This window comes from Orycteropus afer, unplaced genomic scaffold (genome assembly GCF_000298275.1).
Source record: "Orycteropus afer afer isolate SDZICR_OR568_19922 unplaced genomic scaffold, OryAfe1.0 scaffold00045, whole genome shotgun sequence".
NCBI lineage: Eukaryota > Metazoa > Chordata > Mammalia > Tubulidentata > Orycteropodidae > Orycteropus > Orycteropus afer.
In genome coordinates this window covers 889,657-911,634 of record NW_006921632.1, presented here as the reverse complement: position 1 = coordinate 911,634, position 21,978 = coordinate 889,657, and the positions used below count along the sequence as shown (strand labels likewise).

The 21,978-nt window shown below is 37.1% G+C and overlaps 1 protein-coding gene across 1 annotated transcript in view; it reads left to right on the top strand.

Annotated features, from left to right (window-relative positions):
• The first annotated feature begins 964 nt into the window (after nt 1–964).
• Nucleotides 965–21,978, top strand: part of LARP4 (La ribonucleoprotein 4) — a 91,449-nt gene continuing 70,435 nt past the window's right edge. Inside the window, exons 1-8 of the mRNA XM_007937808.2 lie at nt 965–973; nt 4,948–5,095; nt 6,416–6,571; nt 9,392–9,467; nt 15,155–15,291; nt 17,270–17,373; nt 20,846–20,956; nt 21,866–21,919. Of these exons, the coding sequence (XP_007935999.1) occupies nt 6,439–6,571; nt 9,392–9,467; nt 15,155–15,291; nt 17,270–17,373; nt 20,846–20,956; nt 21,866–21,919 (615 nt within the window). The 5' untranslated portion in view covers nt 965–973; nt 4,948–5,095; nt 6,416–6,438. The remainder of the gene's footprint in view (nt 974–4,947; nt 5,096–6,415; nt 6,572–9,391; nt 9,468–15,154; nt 15,292–17,269; nt 17,374–20,845; nt 20,957–21,865; nt 21,920–21,978) is intronic.

Here is a 21,978-nt window from a genome sequence, read left to right as displayed (position 1 = left end):
GAGTGGGCACCTACCAGAACATTGTTTTGTGCCACTCCCAACAGAAATACTCCAGGTGGACAACTTCAGCAATCAGGAGCTCCTCAGTTGCTCATAGAAAATCCCACCTTGGAGTTTACAAAGACTTATGGGTAGAAAAGCCACACAAAGTAATTTACTACACCGCAATTGACTACCCCCCAAGATGCACATCTTTCACATTTTAACTTCTCTGAAAATTAGGGTATGCCTTATATTTAGTGTAATTTAATAAACACTTGTTTCTTTTGTGATATATTAGTATCCCTTTAGGTTGTACATAGAATATAGTGATGCCATATATATAAGTTTGAATGGCTGTGTAATGTTTTACCATGTGACTATATTAAGATTTCCTTTGTTCCTTGTCTGTTTGACTTTGGATTATTTCCCTTTCTTGACTCTTATAAATAATGCTAATGGTGGGAATATGAATTGTACCATTTTATACATAAAAAGCAAACAAACTCACTGCTATCAAGTCGATTCCAACTCGTACAATTCCAACTCATAGCCGACCCCCTTTGGGTTTCTGAGGCAGTAATCTTTATGGAAATAGATTGCCCAGTCTTCCTTCCACGGAGCAGCTGGTGAGTTTGAACCGTCAGTCTTCTGGTTACCAGCCTTAGGCACTATGCCACCAGAGGCCCTCAATAACTAAATGCCAAGAATATAAAAATTCAAGAAAAAATTAACATTTACATATAGTTGTATTTGTATATATAACAATGAGAAGCTAAAGTAACATTTTACACTTCAGTTAGCATAACATTTAAAATCAATTCTGCAAGCTCTTCTTTTACTGGAAAAAAAAATACATATATATTCCAGTAAAAGAGGAGCTTGCAAAATTATACACCAAATGTATGCAACTTTCACCTTCTCTGTTACATTTGCAATGGTTTTCCTAATTTTTTCATTTATTGCTGCATCTGTCTTTGTGCTTTTATTTGTTGTTTTAAAGCTAATTTTCAATGGCATAACAGTTGACTTTTTAACTTCACCTTGCAGTTATTTTAAGATAATGCTTTAGTGTTTGTATAATATACTTTCTAAAGTGAGACAACAGAATTGTTTTCTATTCAAAACCATCATGTTATATAAAGACAGATATGGAGTGTTTATACTCAATGCTGACTCCTATTCAGGCATTAATGTAATTTTATTCATAAAATTAGGAATTCTTACTTCAATTTGCAGTTTAGAAAATCGAGGCTCAAATGAGTTATGTATAACAGTCCTATGAATTAGAGATATTTTTTAGTACATGTAAAGAGTCCCTGTATGGAACAAATGATTAAGTACTACTGGACTACTAGCCTAAAAGTTGGTGTTCAAACCCATAGAGTTGTTTTGGTAGATAGGCCTGGTGATCTGTTTCTGAAAGGTCACAGCCTTGGAAATTTGATAGAGCAGTTCTACTCTGCACACATGGAAACTCCATGAGTTGGAATCAACTTGGCAGCAACTGACAAAAAACAACTAGTAGATATATGGGAGCTATGATGGCATAGTGTCTAAGGCATTTGACTGCTAACCAGAGGCTGCCGGTTCAAACCCACTAGTCGCTCCTCGGAAGGAGGAGTGGGCAATCTACTTCCATAGTGATACTGCCTTGGAAACCCAAGGAGGACTCTCTATGAGTCTGATCGGACTCAACAGCAGTGAGTGAGTGAGTAGGTTTATGGCCTTTTCACTGTACCTTTTTCATGTACAAGAAGCTCTGGTGGTATCGTGCTTAAGGCATTTGGCTGCTAACCAGAAAGTCAGTGGTTCAAACCCACCAGCCACTCTGCTGAAGGAAGACTAGGCAATCTACTTCCTAAAGATTTACCACTTCAGAAACCCAAAGGAGGTCGTTATGAATTGGAATTGACTTAATGGCAGTGAGTTTGGTTTTTTTAGTTTTTCGTGTACAGATCTTATTTATTAAATGCATTTCATGTTCTCTCACTGTATTTATTTATTCAGGATAAATAAATATTATTTATTCAGATGTTTGATTTCTGATACTGAGTACTGTTGTTTTAACCTGCCATTTTCTTGGTTAGAGACTTTATGGTGTTTCTTAAAATTGAGGGAAGGGAGAGAGGCTAAGTATGTAAATGTAGAGGTTTTCCTCTTACAAATGCTTAACGTTGAATTAAATAATGTTCACATGACATGGCGGGAGAGCTAGGCTTTCAGAAGCTCTTCATAGTTCTGTTCTGCTGTCAGTCAGAAATTAAGTTGTATGTGAATTCCCAAACTGCACTTGCTGGTCAACTCAACTCCAAAGCAGTGTCCTTCCAAAGGTGTGGTAGGAGCCTGTGGAGGTACAGCAGGGTACTTTTGTAGTGCTGGTGCTAGGAGAATCTGTGTTTTCTGTTATTATCGTTACTGTGTGCTGTCAAGTCAGTTCTGCCCCATAGGGTTTCCTAGTCTGTAATCTTTGCAGAAGCAGATCACCAGTTCTTTTATTCCTCTGCTGAGCTGGTGGTAGGTTTGAACCACCTCCTTTTTTGGCGAGCAGCAGAGTGCTTAACCACTGTACCACCAGTGCTCCTGGTTGTCTTTAGAGAATTTTATAACTATAATGAAATAGACTGGTTTAAACTAGTCTAAGATGGGGCAATCTACTTCCATAGTGATACTGGCTCAGAAACCCAAGGAGGGGTCGCTATGAGTTGGGTCCGACTTGATGGTACATAACAACAACAGCAAATATCATGTGCTTTTTATTACCCTATCCCTAACAATTCTAAATAGTGTTGGTGATAGAATACTTTCCAGTACTATCAGCATTTTTAGGCTCAGCCCTTGTTCCCAAGATATGAAGAAACCTGGACATAGAAAAGGACCTTGTATCTGATCTGTTTACTATCCCAAATTTGCTTTCAAAACTTTTCTTTTTAGTTCATAGAATAGAATAGTGAAAAAATATATGACTAATTTGTTAGCCGCCACCAACAATGAAATGAAACAATGCCCAGTCTTAGGCCATTCCCGTGATCATTTGCACGTCTTGACTGTGTGCAAAACCAGTCTGGTTGGGAAGCTCTGCTGAAACCTGTTCAGCATCACAGCAACATACAAATCTCCACTGATAGACGGGTGGTGACTGACTACATGAGGTGCATCAGCCAGCTATCGAACCTGAGTTTCCTGCATAGAAGGCGAGAATTCTACCGCTGAAACACCAGTGTCTCGTATATGGCAAGCTTGTTGTTGTTGTTACATGCCATCAAGTCGGACCCGAATCATAGCAACCCCTCCTTGGGTTTCCAAGGCAGTATCACTACGGAAGTAGATTGCCTCATCTTCCTTCCGAGGAGTGACTGGTGGGTTTGAACCGCCAGCCTTCTGGTTAGCAGTCAAGTGCCTTAGTCACTGTGCTACCAGAGCAAGCAGTAGGGTGTAAATAAACAATATTGTTTACTTGGTTCATACGTATCCTGTACCTCATGTTAGTTGAATAGTATGGAATCGTGCAGGGAAACTTCATGAGATAGAATTGTAGGAAGTACAGTTGGGCCTCCCAGAAGCTGAGTCTAGTCAGCAACTCTCTGGGGCCCCCGCAGTTCTCTCCACCTAGAGTCTTGCTTTGTTGTTGTTGTTATGTGCCATCGAGTCGGATCCGACTCATAGTGACCCCTCCTTGGGTTTCTGAGCCAGTATCACTACGGAAGTAGATTGCCCCATCTTCCTTCCGAGGAGTGGCTGGTGGGTTTGAACTGCCAGCCTTCTGGTTAGCAGTCAAGTGCCTTAGGCACTATGCTACCAGAGCTCCCTGAGTCCTGCTTTAATTGACTGTATTTGGGTATTGATAATACCTTAAAGGTTTTTATTATTATTATTATTATTTGTTTGTTTTTAAACCTTCTGAGCCAGTGTTAAGAACCTCCTCCAGGTAGAGCATTTATGACAGCCTTCTTATTAGTGGCTCAGTGAGTGCCAGCTGTTTTTTCATGAAAGCTTAGTTCCCAGTATCTACAGGTCATAAGCTTGAGTTAATTAATTTAGTGGTTTTTGGATCTACTTTCTGGTGCCTGCTAGCCAGGGGAGGGGCCTGGGGCTGAGAAGATTGTCAAGTTTCTAGAGAGAGAGTGAAGTTTTCAAAGCTTCATTGATATACTTGAGAAGAACCAGTGAAGCCCTGTTGTGTGGTTGGATGAGGTGAGAAGTGCATTTCTGTATCTTCCCCTCCTTTCACTTTCTTCCTGTCTTTACTTTTGTAATATTCTTTTCTCCCCACACCACGCTCCATTTCTCCTTTTCACCTTGATATGTGCCTATGACTAGATAATGCATGCAAAAGATCACTTTAAAAGGCAGTAACCTTTTATTGTGGATATCAAGAATACATACTCTCAGAACAAGTGGAAAAAGCATTCTAATATAAGCCTGGGATAATATTTCCACTGATAGAATCATTTAGAGATTCAGTCTCTGTCTTAGCTTAGATGGTGATAAAAAAATTTATATTGTTGTTGTTGTTGTTATGTGCCGTGGAGTCGGCCCCGACTCATAGCGACCCCTCCTTGGGTTTCCGAGGCAGTATCACTACGGAAGTAGGATTGCCCAACCTTCCTTCCGAGGAGTGGCTGGTGGGTTTGAACCGCCAGCCTCCTGGTTAACAGTCAAGTGCCTTAGGCACTATGTTGCCAGAGCTCCTATTGAAGGGATATATTTTTAAAATATGTAGGTAGCTGAATTATAAATGTAGACTCATTTCAAGTGCATCTACTTAAGATTTGTATTTTCACACTGATCAAAAAAGCTTTTTAGAAATCTTCACGGGAAAATGAGAGGTGTCACCTTCTATTCCAGGTAGCCTTGATATGGTAGTTACTTGAATATTTTTTATTTGATTGTTTTATTATTAATATTTTCATTTGTTGTATTTAAGTAAGTTTGTATTTTTGATGCATGAATCCTTTGATTATTTAGCAGGTAACATCTAAAGGAACTGGTTTAAATCCTAATGCTAAAGTATGGCAAGAAATTCCCTCTGGAAATACTGATGCCACTCCAGTAACTCATGGAACGGAAAGCTCTTGGCATGAAACAGCAGCCACCTCAGGATCTTATCCTGAGGGTAAGTCATAAATATTTCATCAGGATAAATCACATTTGTATTAAATGTATGGCCAAACTAATTGATAGAACTTTGAAATACATCCTTTTATTATTTAAATACATTTATAAATGTTCATATGTAGTTCATGTACAATTCTCATTTATATCCAACATGATTGGATTGTCACTGATTTCATATACTGGCTGTATGTGAGTCCAGCATCAAACCCATTTAGTATATGGTCTTTTTAGATGAGCTTTGGTCTACCATCCTTGACTCTGCTGTTTACTCACTGTTTGACTTGAGGTGAATGACTTAAATTCTTGGTGCTTATTTTATCTTGTATAAAACAGAAATCATAATAATGACCCAACCTACATCAAAGGGTTTTCTGAAATTAAATGAATACTGTGTGGAGCATTCTGATACATAGTGCTGTATAAGTGTTAGCTATTATTAATCATGGGAAGCTCTGGTAGCATAGTGCTTAAGGCACTTGACTGCTAATCAGAAGGCTGGCGGTTCAAACCCACCAGCCACTCCTCGGAAGGAAGATGGGGCAATCTACTTCCGTAGTGATACTGCTGTGCTAGATTGGGTTCTCTAGAGAAACACAAAAAACAGCAAAGCATATATAGAGAGAGAAAAAAAAAAATTATCTTAGGAGAATGGCTCACAAATGTATAGAAGCCGGCAAGTCCAAAGTCCCTGGAGGAAATGTTGGGCTGGCGGCAGCCTTAGCTTCTGCAAGCGCAGGGGGCCGAGAAATTCAAGGCTGGCAGGCAGTACACTGGTTGTTGACTCCAACGAAAGACGAATCCAAGATCTCCAGGCCGAGAGGTGGGCTGCTGGGCTGCTCACTCATGGAAGGTTGTAGTCAGCACACCAGGGTTCCAATCCCTCAAAGAATGTCTCTCTTCCCAGGATGTCCCTAGATATCCTGGAAGCAGGCTGCACCCGTAGGGAAACTCCTCTTGGGCAGATTGGCCACTCAGAACATAGTCATCCAATCCCATCATGGGAACAACCACACAGAACTGGGGTCCAGCCAAGTTGACACACAGCTCCAACTATCACAACAGCCTCGGAAACCCAAGGAGGGGTCGCTATGAGTCGGGTCTGACTTGATGGCACATAACAACAACAACATTAATCATTTTTGCTTCTCTGTGATGGTAAAAACTTACCTCTAGGATATAACTTTTAAAACCATGTGGACATTTTCCCAACTGGTAGAATTCCTTAAAATCTTTTTATGGAAGATATACTGCCTGTAGTTTCTGAACATAGGATTTAAAGAATTTCTATTTATTTTTGATATGTTTTCTCTTAATATAGGCAATTCAGAGCTTTCAGATGATATGTGTAAGGAATATGAAGTAATGTATTCTTCATCTTGTGAGACCTCAAGAAGTACTGCAGGCATTGAAGAATCAACTGATGGAATGATTTTAGGACCAGAAGATCTGAATTACCAAATATATGATGTTTCTGGTAAACTTCATGGCTTTATTGGTAAAATGAGAATTCAGTGTGGTAGCTATCTTCTTGCCCTCAGTCTCTTATCATTGTACTGATCCAAACTACCAACTTCTTTACTTACTCTGTGGTATTTCTTAATTGGCTTACTTATTTAAAAAGAAGCTTATTCATGAAAAGTGATTATTATTATAAATACTGTTTTCAAATACTAAACATAAAATCTGTAATTTAAGAAGAATGTTTACTTTAAGAAGCCTATTAAAGGAAATAGGAGCTCTGGTGGTATAGTGGCTCAGGCATTCATTCAGCTACTGACCAAAAGGTCAGCAGTTCAAACCTACTAGCTGCTCTGTGGGCGTAAGATGAGGCAATCTGCTTCCGTTAAGATGTATAACTTTGGAAACTCCGTGAGGCAGTTCTTCTCTGTTCTGTGGAGTCCTTGTGAGTCTGAATCAACTCAAAGGCAGTGGGTTTTTTGGTTTGGTTATTAAAGGAAAGCATGAAATTAAAAATTAACAGGAAGAAAAAAATAAAACAGTTATAATGATTAAAAAAGACCTAAATTACAATCTTTCTGTATCTAAGTTTCTTAGTCTATTAGGTAGAACAATGCAAGGTCTATTAATTTTGCTGTTATATGAAATTACAAGTATTAATTTTTGAAAGGAAAGCTATATTAAAAGCAAGGGTTCTACTATACTTCAATTTGTGAGATACACTTTACTCACATGGATTTAATCAGTATGATTGGTAGTCACTTGAATTGAAAATGGATGAACTTTAAAAGACACTGAAAAAGATTCAAACACCCTAACTACCTAACTTTATTTTCACCTGTTTTCTAAAAGGTTCTTTGAAAAATAGCGTGTTAGGGAATAGTTGTTTGCGTATCTGTTTGGAAGTAGCTTTGTGACTTCTCTCAAGAGATATAAACCGTGTCCTCTATTTCCTTATTCATTATAAAAGTTTAGACTAGATTTCTGAGTCTACTGGCTTGTAAATTGATTCTGAAGAAAAGGAAGATGGAAATTGCATACAATAAGTTAGGGTGGTGAGTTCTACTCCCTACCTGTTGACTTTAATAACTGCTGGGTACTTTGAATAGAGTTGATTTAAGTGTTGTGGAAATGACTTGGTATTTGCTAAAGAGGCAGGGAGGTGGAGTATTTTGACCTCCTCTCACTACACAAGAGGAAGACAGAATCACCATCAGCAGCCCAAGGGCTCTTCCTGTGAGGCCAGTCATGCCACCACCCTCCAGCCCTCTTCCTAACCTTGACACTAACCATCCCTCTCGCGGCACCCACCACCTCTTTGCTGGGTTGGATAATTTGCTGCAGTGGCTACCCAGAACTCACAGATTATGGGGTTTATTAGGGAAGCAACAGGCTACAATTCAAGTTCAGGAACATGCTCAGGATGCAGTTCCTTGATCAGGATGATCTACCCTCTGCTGTACCCTTAGACATGCCTCTCTGGCCCTTGGCCTTTTGGCCTGGTGTCTGCCGGCCAGGTAAACCTGCCACTCTGTCTTGTGCCTCCTGGTTCCATGGCCTCTGTCTCTCAGCCAGCAGTCTCTCTCAGCTGACAGTGAGATTCTCCCTCTGCCTCTAGGAGGGTTTATTTTAAGCCTGGCAGAGTGGCAGAAGGAAGCAATCCCAACATCAGAGTTCTACACACCTAAGAGAAAGTGAACTTTCCCAGAAGATTACCTTGTGCTGTTCCAACAGAAATACCCCAGGTGGATGACTTTAACAATCAATAGTTAAAAAACAGCTACTCAGTTGCTCACAGCAAATTCCACCACAGAGTTAATTGCCAGTTTCATTATAGCTGCCCAGCCAAGTTAGTTGACATATACTTGCATGGTCTCGCTCAATAATGCAGTTTGAGTTGCAAAGACTATGGCTAGAAAAGATACACCTTGTAATTCACTACACTATTTTAATGTGTTTGCTGTAAATGACATTGAAAGGTTAAATGATTTGATTGCTCATGGAACTAACACCTTGGTGGATGAGTTTTGTATTAGAAGGATTGAGTATACATAGAAATAGAATGTTCCTTATTTTTAATGGAACTCTGACTCGAGGGCACATAACAACAATAAGAAGTATCTTACTATCACTTTGGTTCTTGAGTAATAAGACAAGTTAATGGTAAAATCATGTACAAATTTTAGTTTTGCATGCATCCTATTGTCCATATGTTGTTGTTGTTGTTATGTACTGTTGAGTCGGACCCAACTCGTAGTGACCCCTCCTTGGGTTTCCGAGGCAGTATCACTACGGAAGTAGATTGCCCAACCTTCCTTCCGAGGAGTCGCTGGTGGGTTTGAACCGCTAGCCTTCTGGTTAGCAGTCAAGTGTCTTAAGCACTACGCTATCAGAGCTCCTATTGTCCGTATAGTTAAATTTAGCCTATATCATTATAATACCTTTTAAAAAGAGGACAGATTTTATGCTTTTAGTCTGTAATATTTTGTGTAATTCTTTGCAAGAGTGGTAATTTTCTAGGCTTGAGTCCTAAAAAAAAAAAAAAAAAAATCATATTCTATATTTAAATAATAAAGAGCATAGCAGACTGTTTATTATGAGAAGTTTAAGGAGTGTGACTAACATCAGATTTACTACCAATAATAAGGAGGTAATATGTTTTATATTATTCTCTTGGTTTAACTAGCTCCTGTCTTTAGATTTAAATTACTGTTACTTTAGGGCAGTGTTTTACAACATGGTAGCCAAGTACTTTTAGTATTCTGAACATAGCAATCTGTAAGGCTCATCACTATGGTCACCTGGTATTAACTATTTTCTCGTTTTCTACTGTTAGGAGAAAACAATTCAGCAATTCCTACAGAAGACCTAAAAGAATGTCTGAAGAAACAATTAGAATTCTGTTTTTCACGGTACACCATAATTTTTTATTGATCTTTTTCCTTTTTTGAATTGTTTGGTCAGTAGATGTAAAATATCAATGAAATGGATTGGAAGAAGGGTGATTATCATTTCCCTTTAGTGATGTATTTTGGTATTTCTTCAATATATTTATTATTTAAATAATGTATTTAGAGTTATAGTCTCCAACTGAATATGCAAAAAAATCTATTCTCAGTAAAAATCCATTGCATTTTCTGTTGGATATTTTTCCTATCATTATATTTGGGTTTAGGGTTCTCAGAAAAGTGATTGTCTCAATTATCACTTTTAATAGTTTTTATTATTGCTATTAATAGTTGACTTTTTTAAAAAAATAGTTGACTCTTACAGATTTTCATCATAGAGCATAGAATTTTTATTACCAGTCCCTTCTATTAATGAAAGGGTCCTTTTAGACAAAAGTTTCAATTAAGATGTCTTATTTATGGATAAGAATTATTTAGGTACATTTGTAGCTGACCCTGCCTTCCTACCAGTTGCTATCGAGTTGACTCTGACTCATATGTCAGAATAGAGCTGTGTTCCATGAGATTTTCAGTGGCTGATTTTTTGGACATAGATTGCCAGATCTTCCTCTGAGGTACCTCTAGGATGGACATGAGCCGCTGGTCTTTAAGTTAGTGCACTAACTTTTTGTACCACCCAGGGTACAGAATTGTAATCATCACAAAACTTACTTCCTTTATACATGTTTTAAAAATTTTGATTGTATGCTGGACATTATATAAAAAAGGAACATAGATGTTTCAGATGGCATAATTTTTCCTTCTAGAGAGGGCTTGTGTTTTCTTCTGTTAGATAGAGTGTGTATTATTTTCTTTAAGGCTGCCGTAGCAAAATACTACAAACTGGACGGTTTACGATAACAGAAACTTACTCTCTTAAAGTTCTGGAGGCAAAGATCAGAGTGTTAGCTCTGTGGACTCCTTCTGAGACTTGAGAGGAAAATCTAGTCTGTTCCTCTCTGCTGTCATTTGGTAGCTCTAGGCATTCCTTGGCTTGCATTTGCAGCATTATATGGTGGTCTTTTCTGTTTATGTGTTATCTTTTCTATTTAAGGACACTAACCATATTGAATTAGGACCAACATTACTCCAGTGTGACTTCATGTTAACCTGACTGATGACATCTTCAAAGATCCTATTTCTACATAGGTTCACATTCACAGGTTACAGGGGTTAGGATGTCAACATAGCTTTTTTTAAAAAAAATACATTTTATTGAAATATCATTTATGTACAGTGAAATACACAAATGGGTCAATGTTTTGGTTTTTTTTTTTTTTTTTTGGCAGGTTCCCTTCCCTTCCCTCCCACCCCTGATAACCAACAAAGAAAGTTTCCTTCCATATATAAACCTTTCCTTGACTTTTTACAATAATGAGCTAATACTATATTTGTCCTTCTGTGATTGACTTATTTCACTCAGCATATGTCCTCTAAGGCGCTCTGGTAACATAGTGCCTAAGGCACTTGACTGCTAACCAGAAGACTGGCGGTTCAAACCCACCAGCCACTCCTCAGAAGGAAGACTGGGCAATCTACTTCTGTAATGATACTGCCTCGGCAACCCAAGGAGGGATTGCTGTGAGTCAAGGCCAACTCGATGGCACACAGCAACAACAGCAATGTCCTCCAGGTTCATCTATGTTATGTGGTGTTTTGCAGATTCTACGTTATTCTTTAGTGTTGCGTTGCTTAGTATTCGTCAATATACCTTTTTTGAGAATAAAATTCAGTCCATAACACAGTGAAATATTTATTATTTAATTCAGTCAGGAATTGAACTGGATCAGGACAGAGCAGCCATTTTAATTAGTCTCAGTTTATCTCTTATTTTTTGCTTAGACATGGCCATTCCAGGTTTTTGATTTAGAGCCTGGCAGTTCTCTGTCACCTCAGTTGTGGGTTTTGTTTTTTTTCCCATATTTTTTTTTAATTTTATTTTTTAAAAATTTTATTGTGACTTGGGTAAATGTTTGCAAATAAATTTCCATACAGTAGCTCATACATATTTTATTTCATGACATTGATTGCAATTCCCCTCAGTGTAACAGCTCTCTTCCCACTTCCTTTCTGTATTTACCTCTTTCCTGTGTCCTTCCTTCCTGTGCATTCCTGACTTACCTCCCCAGCCCCCGAACTATTTCCCTGTGCACACACTGCCAGTTCTGTTCTCCCATGATTAATCTCTCTAAGGAGTGTATCTACCTGATATAAATGTTCACCCTATGTGCCTGTCTGTTTGGTTGGAAGCCATAGGAGTGAATTCAGTTCCAGACCTAAAGTGTAACTAGAGGCCATAGTCTCAGGGGTCTTACCAGGCTCTATCAGACCAGCGAACCTTGTCTTTTTTTTTTTTTAATGATTTTGAGTTTTGTTCTACATTGTTCTCCCACTCTATCCAGGATCCTCTCACCTTAGTTCTTTTGTTTTTAATTTTACTGTGATTTGGGTGAAAGTTTACAGAACAAATTCATTTTCTGTCACCTCAGTTCTGAAACACCAAAAGAGAGTTATGTTTTCAGAGGTTTGAGATTAGTCTTTACCTTTTTACCCCATACAGCTTAACAATCTGACAGATAATTTGTGGGAGAGACTTGTCTCATATTTGATCCAAGACTCCTCCTTCCACTGGGACTTGATCATAAGATGGAGAGATTTCACTCTACCTTTTCAGCTTGGTTCCCAGTCTCCCATCTTCCTCTTTAGACCTCAGAAAACATCTTGTGGGGAAAATCAACTGTGTGTTGGGAGCTCCTTTGGTTTCCAATTCATGATGCCAGTCCTGTGCAACTCCCTAAAGTTCTGCAGATTTTTCTGTCTCTCAGTAGAGTCCCATAGGACCAGGATCTGCAGTACCCCAAGAAGGAAAGCTTATCTGTCTGGAATTTCAATTATCTTGTCCACAGAGCTTCCATAACTCTCTGATTTCTTCAAAAACAAAAGTTTTTGTAGTTGATACAAGCTTTTTTAATTGTTGAATGGAAGTTCTGGTTTACCATGATCTGCCACATCCTACTCAGAGCCTTCTTAGAATGGTGATACAATTCAAACTAGCTGGGCAGTTGACATTTGTAGGTTGACAAAATTACCATTAATATATATCAGGCTAAATACTATATGTTATACTCATTAATATGATTTACTTCTGACAAGGTACAGAAGGGTTTTAGCACCTACTAAAGGCCATATTCAGAAGAGGACACAGAATAAGGAATATCATTGCTGGTGTCAGATGGATCTTGGCTGAAAGCAGAGAATACCATAAAAATATTTTATTGACTTTACAAAAGCTTTCAACTGTGTGGGTCATAACAAATTATGAATAACATTGTGAAGAATAGGAAATCCAGAACACTTAATTGTGCTCGTGAGCAACCTGTACATAGACCAAGAGACAGCCTTTCAGGTAGAACAAAGGGATACTGCGTGGTTTAAAATCAGGAAAGGTGTGTGTCAGGGTTGATTTCTTTCACCATACTCAGTCTGTGGGAACTGAGCAAGTAATTCCAGAAGTTAGAGTTTAGGAAGAAAAATGGGGCATAAGGATGGAAGGGAAACTCATTAACCTGATTATATGCAGATGACAATGACCTTGCTTGGTGAAAGTGAAGGTAACTTGAAGCACTTACTGATGAAGATCAAAGATTACAGCCTTCAGTATGGATTAAACCTCAACATAAAGAAAGAATACTTCACAACTGGACCAGTAAGCAACATCATGATAAATGGAGAAAAGATTGAAGTTCTCAGGGATTTCATTTTACTTGGGTCCACAATGATGGTTCCTGGAAGCAGTAGCAAGAAGTAAGACGAAGTATTGCACTGGCCACATCTGCTGCAAAAGAGCAAAGAAGTCATTTTGAAGACTAAGATACGCCCGATCCAAGCCCTGATATTTTCATTAGCCTCATATGCATATGAAAGGTGGTCAATAAATAAGGATGACACAAGAATCGATGCGTTTGAATTGTGGTGTTGGTAAAGAATATTGAAAATACGTGGACTGCCTTAGAACCAACAAATCTGTCCTGGCAGAAGTACAGCCAGAATGCTTCTTAGAAGTGAAAATGGCCAGACTTTGTTTCACGTGCTTTGATCATGTTGTCTGAAGGGACCAGTCCTAAAGAAGGATTATTATGCTTGGTAAATAGAGGGTCATCGAAAAAGTAGAAGACCCTCAACAAGATGAATTGACACAGTGGCTGCAGCGATGGGCTCAAGCATAACAAAGACTGAGGATGGCACAGGACTGGGCAGTGTTTCATTCTGTTCTGACTGCGAGTCAGAGCTGATCAATGCCTCCTAATCAACAACAGCTGAAAGTCAGAATTGAGTTAGGCTACAGCTTTTTGTTGAAAGATTATGTTGACAGTTGTTTTATTATTAGGGTCTGAATAAATACCTTATTGATTGGGTAGATAATAGTATGTTTCTCTTTTCATGTTGGTGAATTTAACTTTGACTGGTATCCTCTCAATTTGCTTTCCCTACCCCCAGAAAAAGAAAACTGCCACCTGTTGACATTAGTAACAACAACAAAAGAAGTAACTACTACTCTATTTTAATATAAATCAAATGTAGAGACTTGTTAGCCTCCTCTTTGCAAGACATCAGATCTTTGAAAGTTGTCCCCAAAGGTGGTACAAATGGCTAAGCACTGGAGTAGAAACCAAAAGGTTGGCTGGCAGTTCAGACCTACCCAGAGGCTCCTCAGAAGTAAGGCCTTGCAGTCTTTTGAAAGATCACAGTCTTGAAAACCCTACAGAGCAGTTCTGCTCTCCACACGTGGGGCCACCGTGAATCAGAATGGACTTGACAGCAACTGACAAGCCTTTGAAATACATTATTGAACAAAACAAAGATCCTTTCTGAATCTATATTCTGTTCTGGTTGAGGGAGATAAAACAATAAACATAGTAAATAAGCAGTTTACAAGTGTGTTAAGTGATAAGTACGATGGAATAAATGAAATAGAGCAGAGTAAGTAAGGGAAGGAAAGAGACCCTGAACAGTTAGAGTTCTAAATGGTAGTCAAGGTATGCTTCACGGACCATACCTTTTTAAACAGCTTCATAAAAGATTTGAACTGAATAATAGGATATGAATGTGATAGAATCATTTGTATTTTCTTTTTTTGTGGGGTTATCTTAAAAGATTCTTTTTCATTTTAAAGTATAGGTTTTAAATTACAAAAGTCAGGTATGCTTATTAAAAATGCAAAACATTCAGAAATTATAAATCTTCCATGATTTGGTCCATAGTTTAAACTAGTTTTTCCCATATGCATGTTCTAACATTAATGATAAAGTGTTTATAAAATGGAAGTGCATTATATATAAAACTTTGCAACATGCTTTTAAATTTAATATTAAGACTTCTCTCTATGTTTATATACTTCTGTAAGATCTGTTGTCTGAAACTGTTGATCCAGATAAGTTTGGGAATTCGGAAATTTTCCAAAAGTTTTTAGAATGTGTCTGTCGCATGTTACATTGGTGTCCTTTTAACTAATCTGTATAGTTCACTGTTATTTCTAATGATATACTTTTGTTTCCCTAGACTTACCAACAGTTATCACTCAGATACCTCTTTCTTTAGTTGCTTTCTAAGAATTGCTTATTTTATAACTATTGCTACCTTATTTCTTTTAGAGAAAATTTGTCAAAGGATCTTTACTTGATATCTCAAATGGACAGTGATCAGTTCATCCCAATTTGGACAGTTGCCAATATGGAAGAAATAAAAAAACTGACCACAGACCCTGATCTAATTCTTGAAGTGTTAAGATGTATGTAAATAATACCTTTTATCTCTTTTTAAATTTTGAAAAAGGTAAATATTTCTGATCATATAGGTAATTGTTTTTAACTGACCCCCTTTTTTTTTTTTTTTTGCTATTCTTTTTGAATCATTTTTATTTGTACTAAGTGGTTTAAATGAATCTATTTATTGAAAACATATAGCTTACTCTATCAATTCGGCATGTTGGTTGTTGATATTAATGCCCACTTAGCAAATAATCAATTAAATCTCAGTTTTCTGGGCTATTAGAAAGTCATGTGCCTTATTTGTCATTCAAACTTTTGGAATCTAGTAAGAATTATATTACACATCACAGTCCAGTTATACACCACATACCTAAAAACTGAAATGTTTACAACGTTAAGACTGAATGCTTAAAATGAATTTATTTCTTTTATTCTAAAATGATTTCACAACCTAATAATGAATTGCACCATGCATTTTGACAAACACTGCTTTAAAGATTGGTAAAGACTTTAGATTAAGGTTCTAAATGTATTTAGTGATGTTTGTGTTATTTTCATTATTTCTTGGTAACTTCTATGGGTTTTGTTTACTGCTTTACTGAATAAAGGCAAGTCTTCACTTTTATACGGAGTGTTACTGAAAATGTGTGCAAGTTAAATATAGCAAGTCCAAAAATCTATATACAGATAGAGTATTTCCATTCTTAGAGGACTGGAAACATTATGAAATCTCTAATTGGTTTGTACAGAATCATTTCTTGTCATCATTGAAAACTGGCGAACAGGCAGAATCCCCCATCTTCTTAGTTTAGAAACCAGCACTTACACCCAAGCCTTTCACTCTGACTGCTGCTTTTATTATCCGTACTTACCTGCACAGAGAGATGTTTGGTTGGTTGTTTCTCTTTTTTTAAAAGAAAATTTTATTGTCATTTGGGTGAAAGTTTACAGAGGAAATTCTTTTTCTATGCAGCAGTTCACACATTTTTTTGTTTTATGACATTGCAGTTCCCCACAATGTAACAGCTCTCTTCTACATCCTCCCTGTAGTTTACCTCTTCCCTGTGTCGTTTTTTCCTATGCATCCTGCCTCACCCAGCTGTCTCCATATGCAAACAATGCCCTCTGTTCTTCCACAGTTGATCACTCAAAGGAGTGTATACCTGGTGTAAAGTGTTCACCCCATATGCTTGTGTATTATTTGGCTGGAAGCCATACGAGTGAGTTCGGTTTCAGACCTGAAGGGTAACTAGGGGCCATAGTCTTGGGGGTTTTACTAGGCTTTATCAGATCAGTAAACCTGGTCTTTTTTTTTTTTTAAATGATTTTGAGTTTTGTTACACATTGTTCTGCAGGGAGATAGGTTTTAAAATGTCACCACTCTGAAGGGACTAGAAATAAAAGTTTTGGCTATGTGATACTATCTTCATAGAGTCAGCTTTGAAAAATTGGCATTTGGGTTTCTGTAGTAGTATGTAAGACTAAATATGTTAAAATCAAGGACAACTAATAGTCATTTGTTTAGTTCTTGGTTTAGGGGCTTTTTAGGATTTTAATTTTAAAAAGAATCTCTTAGCCATATCAGAGCTCATTGCTTCTTTCAAAATAGTGTTTGGCTAATGTAAGTATTCCCATCTGTTATTTGTAAAATTAATAATTTGGTTATTGTTTACTACTAAATTGCTTTTTTTGGTATAAATGTTGTATATTCCCTGAAGGCTTCTTTTGGATCTCAGCACAGTGCCAAGTCACAAAATAGGTGCTGTGAATATTTGTTTAATGAATAACATTTGGTGATACTCTTTACATACACATCTCAAAGAGAGTATTTGTCCTAACTGTAGTCTTGGATTCTACAGCTTTATTTCTTTAGGATATTAATGTCGTCTCTGCTGACTTATTCACAGTTGGAAATTGAAATGAGTAGCTTTTTTAGCAGCATTATTTATATCTCTAGTTGTCACTTTTAAATGGAATATTTTCTTTTTTGGACTTCAGCTTCCCCCATGGTTCAAGTTGATGAGAAGGGTGAGAAAGTGAGGCCAAGTCATAAACGTTGCATTGTTATTCTTAGAGAAATTCCTGAAACAACACCAATAGAGGTAAATCATTAAACATTGTTAAAGCTAAATGAATGTTACTTAACTATTTAAATTGGAGCAGATAAGCAAAGTATAAGTCATGGTCTTCATATCAATTATTATGAATAGGATAAATATTTGTTTTTCAAATTTTGAAATACTGGAAGCATAGTATGGGGTGGGGGGCATGAATATGTAATTCTGTGTTTTTAGAATACTTAGTCTTGAGTGTTGCACTGTGCAAAAAGGTCATGGGGACGGCATCTTCTGACTGCTTCCAACTGTACAAGAGGTAGAGAAAATCACCACCAGCAGCCCAAAGTTTATTCCTATGAGGCCAGACATGCTACCACCCTCCATCCTTTTTACCAACTCTGACACTAACCATCCTTCCCATGGCACTCACTGCTTCTCTGCTGGGTTCTATAATTTGTTGCAGATGGCCACGCAGAACTCACAGACAGTACTCATGGTTATGGCTTTATTAGGGAAGTGTAATAGGTTACAATTTAGGTTCAGGAATGCTCTCAGAATACAAGTCTTTGATCAGGACATTCTCCCCTCTGCTAAACCCTCAGGCACGCCTGCCTGGCCCTTGGCCTCTTGGCTTTGGCTTCTGCCCTGCAAGTGTTACAAAGCTCTTTTAAATCTGCTCCTAGGGACACCTACGGGCACCCCACTCTGCCAGCAAGCCTCCTGCCCAAAGGCACTCATCTCTCTCCCAGTGAGCCACTGTTTGATTCAAATTGCCAGCCTTTTGGTTCGTGGCCCAGTGCTTTAACCACAGTGTCACCAGACTATCCCTATTGGTTAGCAAAATATAAAAAACAAAGTGGCAGATACAAAGATTATGACTGAAGGAAGTACAAGAATAGTATAATATTTGAACGAAACAATGAAGAAATCAATCCTTTTATATAATGTGTGCATGTTAACATTTATTTAGTAGTTGGGTTCTGTCAAGTACTGTACGTTGTACTTTTCCGTTAAAAACCCGTTGCCAGTGAATTGATTGTAGTTTAAAGCAGTCCTGTGGGACAGTAGCAGTACCCCATAGGGTTTCCACAGCTGTAATCTTTACAGAAGCAGACTGCCACATCTTTCTCCCATGGAGCAGCTGGTGGGTTCAAATCACTGATTGTCTGTTAGCATCTGAGCACTTCAACCGTGGTGCCACTAGGGCACCTGGCAGTGTACTTTATTGTCATTTAAATCTAAAAATTTTATTACCTGTTTTACAGATAAAGTGAGTGAAACTTAGGGTGATTAAGTAACTTACCCAAGGACAGATGGGCTATTAAAAGACAGAATTTGAACTTGATTTCACCAATTCCAAAGCTCAAGTTTCTGAACCACTATCCAACAGAGCTTCATATTAAGTTGTTACAATGTTAAGGCACTATAAATTAGACAAGGGAAAAGATTGATCAGGAACTGGTTTATGATAATTGATTAACCATATAGAAAAGAATTGCTTTAGACCCTTATCAAATAACAAAATATATTTGACCCCCTAATAGGTAATCCTTTTTGTCCAGAATCATTTGGTATTATGTCTCCAGAATGAAGATTTTCTAAACTTATAAGTGGAAAAAAATTAGAAAGAAAATTAGGCCTTTGATTTAAAATTATGAACTATATGTCATTGAAAAAATAACAAATTGAATGGAAACTGCAGAGTGGGAGCCAGTTAAAATATTTAGAAACAATGTGGATGCTGTGTACCTGAACTCTGGAGCCACACAGCCTAGGTTTGAATTTTTTTTACTTGTTAGCTCTTTGACCATGGATAAATTACTTAACCTCTCTTTGCCTTAGTTTCTTCATCTGTTAAATGAGATAATCATAATAAGTAACTCTGCCTAGGGTGGTTGTGAGAGTGAAATGAGTTAATATATACATAAAGTGCTTAGAGCAGTACTTGGCATGTAAAACATTGAGGTTAACCATTATTGTTACTATAATTTATATTTTGAATGCGTAAAAGAGTTAATACATGTGGGAAAGAGTAAATAAGGTCATCATGTACTATTTTACAAAAAGAAATGCAGATGACTGAAATAGTGAAAGTCAGCCTGTGCCTAAGTAATCCATAAAACGCAAATTAAAATGAGGGGATTAGGATTGGGGCCTTTAAAGTTATTGGCAGGTGGAATATATTTTTGATTACTCTGAATTCAGACTTCTTATTTTTGAGACAGTGAATCTGTGAAACTTCATTCTTCCTGTAGAATGATAGAAGCTGAAAATACAGATTTTAGTAAGATGTAAATAAGTTAATCAATTTGTTTTACATTTGAAAGGTCAGTTTAGAAACATTTGGAGATATCTGTGGACTTTTGAAGGTAGAACTCAATGGGTGGCACCCTAATAGTTTGACACATAGTGCTCTTCAAAAGTGTAATTCTGGGCTAGATGGAAATTCTTAACTGAATTTGGTAATATTTTACTGCGCTCACAAAAGTTACTAAGCTCAGCTGGCTGCCCACTTACTTATTTCAGGCAGTATTTGACTCAAGCAAATTTCACCACGGGTATGAACATTCATTTTTAATTTATTGCACAAAAATTTTGAAAGAGTTCAAATACAAGTTAGACTTTACTGTTGACATTTTTCTAATCAGCTTAGTAATGTTGTCTTTCTCTTTTTTTTTTTCCAAATGCTACATAGTGATATTTTATGAGGATGTTTTAACCTAGTTAAATTCTTTTACTATTGGGAATTAATGGTTATCATTAAATTTCTCTCTGTACTCAGATAGATTTTAGGCAAAATGGGCTTTGGAGCTATACAAATCTGAGTTTGAGTTCCACTTTGTGATAATTTGGGTCACCATTTCTTCAGCTCTGAAATGGAGATGGTAATAAAACCTTCAACACAAGTAAATCACAGTGTCTGACCCTTGATGATACTTCAGTGTTATGTTTCTTTTCTTTCTATAACTTTTTAGGCGTTCTTAATTCATAATGATTACTTTCATTTGCTTTTTATAAACCAGCTGTGTAGTTGTGTTTAGATTTTTATATCAGTTATGGAAAGGAGAAGACATGTTTCACAAAGTTCATGTCTATGACTGATGTGGGCAAAGCATTTAGATTAAGTGAGAATGCGTGAAAATACTTAGGACCCAGAAAATTGAATAAAGAACGTATCATTTATTTTGAACAACAGCAAGGAAAGGACTGGAGAAATTTTACTATAAGGAAAATTTAGCTTGCCCCTAAGAAGAAAATCATTCACTTCTGCTAATCATAAAATAAGGATCCATCCCTAAATCATTTACAGAATTTACAGTATAACTCTGCATGTTTTTATTTCAGAACATAAACTACCCTCACTAGAAAAATGAGGAGAAGCTATAAACAGTTAACAAGTGAAGAAATAGAAGGGACCAGTAGACTTGAAGAGATGTTCAGTTTTTCTAGTAAAAACAACAAAAATGCCAGCTACTGATGTCTTCTTAAAAGTTAACTAAAGTTTTTGTTTTTTTAGGAAGTGAAAGCTTTGTTCAAAAATGAAAACTGCCCTAAAGTGATAAGCTGTGAGTTTGCACACAATAGCAACTGGTATGTCACTTTTCAGTCAGACACAGATGCGCAGCAGGTGAGAAAAAAGATAAACTTTTCTCCTGGTGTAGTCCTTGTGATGAAAGTAACAGATTTTAATTGAGAAAGTATGTGCTTATGGTAATGCTTGTAAAGAATGTTGAGTACCTGAGTCCCCATTGTGCTTTTCTTTAGTTTCTCTCTTGCTCATATCCCTAAAGCTTTTTTAATCTCAATTTAAGAACAGTTTGCTGCTGTCGATAAACATAATTTCAGAATAAGCATAGAGATTGAGAACCATGTGCTCAATAGTATTTTAGTACATATAAGGCGCTCTGGTGGCTTAATGCCTAAGGCATTTGACTGCTAACCAGAAGGTTGGCGGTTCAAATCCATCAGCCACTCCATGGAATGAAGACTGGGCAATCCACTTCATAAAGATTTACCCCCTCTGAAGCCCAAAGGGGGTTGCTGTGAATTGGAATCTACTCAGTGGCAGTGAGGTGGGTTTTTTTTTTCTAATAGGCACATAATAAATACAACTTCCCTTCTGGCTTTTACCTTGGAATTTTGACTTATTGGTTTTACTCTTAATTGTTATGTCCTACTTAAAGATAAGAGAAACAGTATTCTTTTGAAACAGAAATAGCTATATCTGTATAGCATTTTTTAAAACCATTTTTTTTCTTAGAAAGTTATCTGATTGAATCATTTCAGGGTCTCTTGAATCTTGTGCATTTAATGTCTGCAGTAATCCGTGGTAGCTAATCTAGAATAAATATGAATTGTTGATGAGAAAGTCTTATATTTTTACTTTTTTTGCTCCTATCACCTGCATAATTTGAATCACCTTTATAACTTTTTTTTTGTTTAGGTTAGAGGCAAATGTTAATACCATACTCTATTGTGGTTAAAGATGGTTTTATTGAAATGTTTGAATAAAAGTTCCTTTCTCCTTTGTTATCAGGCTTTTAGATATTTAAGAGAAGAAGTGAAAACATTTCAGGGCAAGCCAATCATGGTAAGAAACTTTTTTAATTAGAAGCCAATGTGAAACAAAGCTTTTGTTTGTTGAAAAAT